The 6237-nt window shown below is 32.8% G+C and overlaps 1 protein-coding gene across 2 annotated transcripts; it reads right to left on the reverse strand.

Moving 5' to 3' along the window:
• Positions 1-2542: 2542 nt before the first annotated feature.
• Positions 2543-6231, reverse strand: LOC105394917 (sperm-associated antigen 7 homolog). 2 transcript variants are annotated; one of them, XM_011566839.3, is made up of 4 exons: positions 5917-6231; positions 5719-5829; positions 5482-5578; positions 2543-5297 (listed from the first exon to the last, which is right to left on the reverse strand). In XM_011566839.3, the coding sequence occupies exon 4, from the start codon at positions 5209-5211 to the stop codon at positions 4516-4518; it is 696 nt and encodes a 231-aa protein (XP_011565141.3). In that variant the 5' UTR covers positions 5212-5297; positions 5482-5578; positions 5719-5829; positions 5917-6231; the 3' UTR covers positions 2543-4515. The 2 variants fall into 2 exon arrangements, with proteins under 2 accessions (XP_011565141.3, XP_011565140.3); XM_011566838.3 differs by having other exon boundaries at positions 2543-5578.
• Between the last annotated feature and the right edge of the window lie 6 nt (positions 6232-6237).

Consider the following 6237-nt stretch of genomic DNA (forward strand, 5'->3'; position numbering starts at 1 on the left):
TCTTTTTAATAAAATTATATTGAAGACAGGTCTTACTAGTTGACCAGAAAATATACCTAGCACTATCTAGGTAGGTAAACTAGAGTAATACCTACAAAAAGGACTTCAGTACCTATATACCTACCTAGTTGGTGGGAAAGTTAAACGTCCAAGAAATATATACTTAGAACGAAGAAATGTAATTGGCCTTTTATGGTGGAAATAAGCTTAGTGAACAGGTCCGTATCTCTGTAAGTCTTTAAAAGGTCAAGGGCAAATTAAAGGCAGCTATTTTATCAGTAGATGTAGTATTCAGTTTGAGTTGCTTGAGAGTATACTCTGCTACGGATTATTTACAGTTTTACTAATTTTATCTTTGATATTAAACCTTTATATATTTTTAAAATATCTAAATATGTTTTTAAATGTGTAACTAAAGACTCTACAGTAAACAATCAATGACAATAAATGAAAACCCTATGAAGGTATACTTGACAATAATAAGTACCTACGTTATAAGGTTTAGTTTAACTAAAATTCATAAATATAAAGTTATACAAAATAATAACATTAAGTAATTCATTTATTATATGTACTATATCGTATTTTGTATGATTCGATGTGATAAATATAGAAAGAGTTGTAATTGTTGTTAACTTTTATAAATAACTATTCCTGTTTTAGATTGTATCGTCTATATACCTAATAGTATACATATATCTTGTTGTTATTTATAACGCTAGTTGTTAAACCATGTAAGATAAATAATTTAAATCAAATGAAGTATTAACGTAATGTGGTAACGAAATAAAAATAACGTAACGTGGAAATAACAACGCACACAGCTGGTTTACTGTTGGATAAATGGCAAAGGGGAAAATATATTTCCACTGAAAGACAGCATATCTACACTACAGTTAGTGGCCCTATATAGATCCTCGGTTTTATACTAAAACCCATAGAGAAGTAAGCCACGGAAATGACCCATTATCTAACGTATATGTATACTTAGATACAGTTTTTAGTAATAAATGGACTGGTTGCTAAGGTAGTTTGCTGCATAAAACATATTTTAAATAATCTTTTTTTGTCCGACTCGCGTATGCAACTGCATTTCAGAACAGCTCTTAAATTTATTTAAGATGTGATAAGATTTTCTCTTCCACTATTCGAATGACACCCAGTGCCTACAAAAATCTGTAGGTATCTAATATGTATAATACTGACATGATTATGAATATTAATTAGTGATTAAAAAAAAAAAAAACACGCACTCACGCCTTGTACTAATGTACTCCCTTGCGGGGTAGGCAGAATTAGTGATTAGTTTATTACAAATAATAATACTTATACCTATGTATAACATGCTACTGTACGCACATAATTTTAATAGACAATGATAGATTTGCTATGATAGGAACTTGATATCTCACTTTCTTCAGTTTCTATTGTGTACAAATTAAGGTCAATTAAAATCATCATCCGTCGAAGTTTTCGGAAAACATCTCATTTTGCATTTAACTTTACAACATTCTCCCTAAAGTGGACTTACATCAATTTTAAACATGTTTAGCCGCGTCCTTCCTGTCTTGTTTAATTTTTATCGAAAATGAATTAACCCATATCATAAATGAAGTAAAACATATCACACTTCTGCGTATCTGCAATTTCATGAACATATCCGAAAGAAAATTATGGTTTGTAATAAGTAGTTTCAGAAATAAAACACCAATATCTTTGTTGTATCTTACTTAGAATTAAATTGCGATGAGTGATATTATTATCGATTATTAAAGTTTTTGCTATAGACTGATTTATGTTTACTTTGGTTAAACAGCACATTTTAGAGAATAAGTAGCTACTTACATCTATATGTATAAGACAATAATAAAATCAGAACAATAAAGTTACAAATATTATTTATCAAAGTCATTTTGTGACCTAGGTAGTTTCTTAGGTTTAGAAAAAAAACACCTTTATAAATGGTGCGCAGTGTGTGAACCGCTAGGTGGCCACTCATTCGTTTTGCAAAAAGATCTTCCTACATCTGACGCAAGTACTTAAATGTATCTAGGTTTGTATTGACAATATTCATTATTATTGTGACAATTTTGTGGCCTAAGAATGTAAGAATTCGATATTAAGTTTTACTCGTATCGTAATTAAGTTTTTATTATGAGGGTTTAAATTTTACTTTTATAATGGTTTGATTTAAGCATGATTGAAGACAATAGTATTCTGACATGGCTGAAAATACTCTAGACAATAATGAAATTGATGAATCATGTTCCGTAATCGATAACTGACTTGTTGTTTCTATGTATAAATATCTATACTTACTTATTAACGTGTTGATGGTAATAAATTCTTAAAAATTATAACATGTTTTTAATTTTTTTATCCAACACTTTATGAAAATGAATGAATTTTTTTCTTTAACTATTTAATTACCTACCTATGTAGAATTTAAATTTAATAAAGGTTAAGATTATAATTTCTATAACTATCCTTTCAAATAAGTAAGGTGTAGTAGGGTAGTAAGGTAAGTAAGTATAAAAAAGGGTTTGTTTTTTATGAAGTCCTTTATTTTGTACCATGAAAATTAAAAGTTATTTCACATATGTTCGTATGATTTACATTGTTTAATGTGAAAAACACATGAAGAAACCTAGCCAATAATATAGCGACCCTAAGTACTTAACCGAGGTTTACAATGGCAATGAAAATTATAGATATCGTCTAATTAAAAAAAACTTTCAGAGATATGCTTGCCACTGTTGCCACACATGTTTACACCCTTGCACTATATGGGTATATAACGCTTAAGAACTTAGGATTAACAAATAAGTCAAAGGTACATTTGTACACAAGGTGAGATAGTTAATTGATACCTACACAAAAACCATAGCCAATATGGTAACAAAAACATGAACCTAAAGGCACTCTCAGAATCCAAAGTAGGTACAGCTAAATATACAAACATTTCATACATTCAAGGATGATTTGATTATAATTTACATATTGCTAGAAAGTTAGCAGAAAAGTGGTATAGTAGTAAGCGGAAAGGCGGTGTCAGAGGCTCATTCTGAACAACTTTTGGGGAATTCACGTTTTTTTTGCTTCTCCATACAATATTAAATTTGATGGTCACGTGACTTTGAGTATGAGAATACACCTTCTTTCGGCTTACTTACTACTTATCCCAATTTTGCAACAGTGTATTTCGATAACATGATTCGACTTATTTCGTTATTCCTAATACAGTAGGGTCGTTATTGCTATATTTTTGCGATTTAACAATAAAACATAGCACACTAGTAAATATTAAAGCTCTTTGTATTTGTTTTTTGTTGTAGCGATACTGCAGACAGGTCTGTGAATGCCCTGCGTAGATCTGGCATCTTGGCAGCAACAACCAAACGTCACCGCTTAGGGTGCTTACATAGAGACTCGGGTTCCGTGTATATGTAACCTGATTATGCGAAAGCGCTCACTCACGGAGCATTTCCCGGATTTTTAAATGTCATGAGCGCTTTCGCATAATCAGGTTACCGGTACAGGTAGATACACAGGGAACCCGATTGTCTATGTAAGCACTCGTAGGTCCGACCACCGCCCAAATGCGGTGGAATCACCAGAGCTGAAAGACATCTCGCTCTTCTCATCTCTGCTTAGCACATGTCGGAATCGTATGATTGTCGTGAAATCATTGTATATTATCAGCTATGTTTTCATCACTAACCTGAACAGCCATAGTGTACAGAGGGGTGCTATCGTTGATTTAGGACATAAGTGCCTACACACATACCTACATGAGTTATAGAAAATATACAAACTAATCTGAAAACCTAACATCTTTACACCAGTCTTGTCTTCAGTATCTATTCTAACTAAGCTTAGCAGTTCATTTAAAATTAACTATTAAGTAGGTATTGCTATTTGAATATTGATAGTTACTCTGAAGGCACTCATTTGAAACTTAGCATTGGCAAAACGTAAAATTACTCGTTCGAAATTTAACTTTATGATTGTCTGCCTCTAATCTTATTTTCCATATTACAAGTTTAAGTTTTGACACTGCTAAAATTTACTTCAGAATCGCCTCGATTTTATTGGTATGCTAGCCTAGAAGTCAAAAAAACTAATTCATTTTTATAATAAAGAAGAAGAAGGTATACCGGTATACGTAATGGTTTGTTCGTTGTGATAAATGTATCACAACCGAATACTTACATAATTTCAGTTTTATTTGAGTCAGCTAAATCAATTTCATATAAAAAATATGTAGCAATAGTTACAGCAAAATTCCTGAACTCAAAGGACAAACAACTTCATTCAAGAAAAAAAAACATATTCTTGTAGTACATTGTAAAAGTATGTAGGTAGTATCAGTATTTATATCAGTTTACACTTTACAGACTCAAATAAAAAGATACCTTTCATGTATTTAATTGATGATTACAAAGTATTCTAGGCATAGTTACAACCAACAGATATGGTTGCTGGAGTATTAAAATTAATTACAAGAAACTTATACTATGTTTGAACACTCTCAACATCTTCCTCAGTTTTCTTCAGCTTTTTTGCTTTTATATCAGCCATTGTTTGTTCTATCGAACGCAAATCCTTTTTATTTTCACTTGAAACTTCTCCATAGCTTTTATTCATGATAGTTTTCTGTGCAGCATCAATAGCTGCTTCTTGTCCAATCAGATGAGCATATTTCTGCTTGTAGAACGTTCCACTAAGTTCCTCGGGGCCTCGTTTGCGTTTCCTGTTCTCTTCCTCAGAATCTAGAACCGCTTGTCTTTTGTTTTCAATACGCTGCAATGCCATTTCTACAGCTTTTTCTTCATCCCACACGCCGCCCGCGCGCCGGACGGCCAGCTCGTCCTCCGAGGGCCCCTGGTCTTTGCTGTATACAACTGCATAGCGGTCAATACCTTCTTGGCCAAAGGAGAACACCTGAGCCCCAGCAGTCTCAGCCACATCTCGGATGATGGCTCTGTACATATGGTCCATTGGGTCAAACTGGAGGTATGGCAGCGTTCCATCTTTGATGAAGTCACTAACTTTATCTTCAACTTTCTTTCGGAAACGGTTCAGCATCTCTTTCTCTTGTTTATGTTTCTTTTCAATTGCCTCTTTCTGCTTTTTGATGGCATTCTTTTGAGCTTCGCTTGCTGATGGTGGTTTTTGCATTGAATTCAAAATGTTGTCAAGAAAATCCATGGTGGAAAAGGTTTTTGCAATTTATGGTCAAGTTTATTTTTTTGTGTCTCTAGTAAAACTAGATGTGTATGTCACTATCTCCTTAGCTGAAAGAGTTATAACCCGCGGTATAACAAAGCTATCTGCTGGTAGCTCACAGTCCGTACCAAACAGAGCAAATGAGTTTAGAGATGTTTCAAATATTGAACAGATGTGGGCACCAAATTTAATTGTATAATTAGCATAAACCAGAAGTGTTTTTAGAGCTGGTTGGAAGGGGGATCCTCTTACCAAGGGTGTGTTTGCGCTGAAGTCAATATCCTTGCACTTTAAAATTAAATCTTTCTTTTTGGTGTAGAGCTCTTCAAACAGAGTTGATAGTTGTAAACTGTAAAATAAAATATTTTATAGTTTAGTACAGTCGAATATGGAGTTTGCTCTAATAAAGATGAGATAAAATTAAATCTTCAGGTAATAAGTACCTACCTATAGTATTTTTTGATAACAAAACTGATGGTTAGTACTTACGAATATTGTTGAATTGTCACTACTCTATCCGAGATACGATCATGTAGTTTAGATAGTAGCTTCGATTGTATATCTTTGTATTCTTCTAAAGGGGTCCTACTAATGTCAGCCCTGGTGAAACACAAAATAGGTTAGTAAAATTAAACAAAATTTAATACTTACTAAAGTACCTTACAGTAAGTATAAATATTAACTAACGCTGCTATTTCTCTGCATGTGCTGATATTGCTATTGATAGAATCGGCTATTGCTCGACACTGTAACAAGTTTTTGGTAGCAGCTCGATAAAATTCCTCGAAATCACAAAAATAATCAACGATTTGTTTTTGCAGTTTAGTTTCCATCATCGGAACTTCAGTATAGGCGACATTTCACTTATTTTGAAAATCTTTAATTTTATTTATTTACGGTTAACGGCGTGTTTTACTTTCAGAATAGAAGTCAATTTTATTCCAAACAACAAAAATTAGTCGCAACTCGCATTGAAAACTCGAAAGGACACAGACAGAAATAGAAATG

Source organism: Plutella xylostella, chromosome 29, assembly GCF_932276165.1.
Source record: "Plutella xylostella chromosome 29, ilPluXylo3.1, whole genome shotgun sequence".
In the NCBI taxonomy this organism is placed as follows: domain Eukaryota; kingdom Metazoa; phylum Arthropoda; class Insecta; order Lepidoptera; family Plutellidae; genus Plutella; species Plutella xylostella.

What these genes read in the sequence shown, in the direction of transcription:
- LOC105394917 (XM_011566839.3), bottom strand. Translation starts at nt 5,211, where the DNA reads ATGGATTTTCTTGACAACATTTTGAATTCAATGCAAAAACCACCATCA.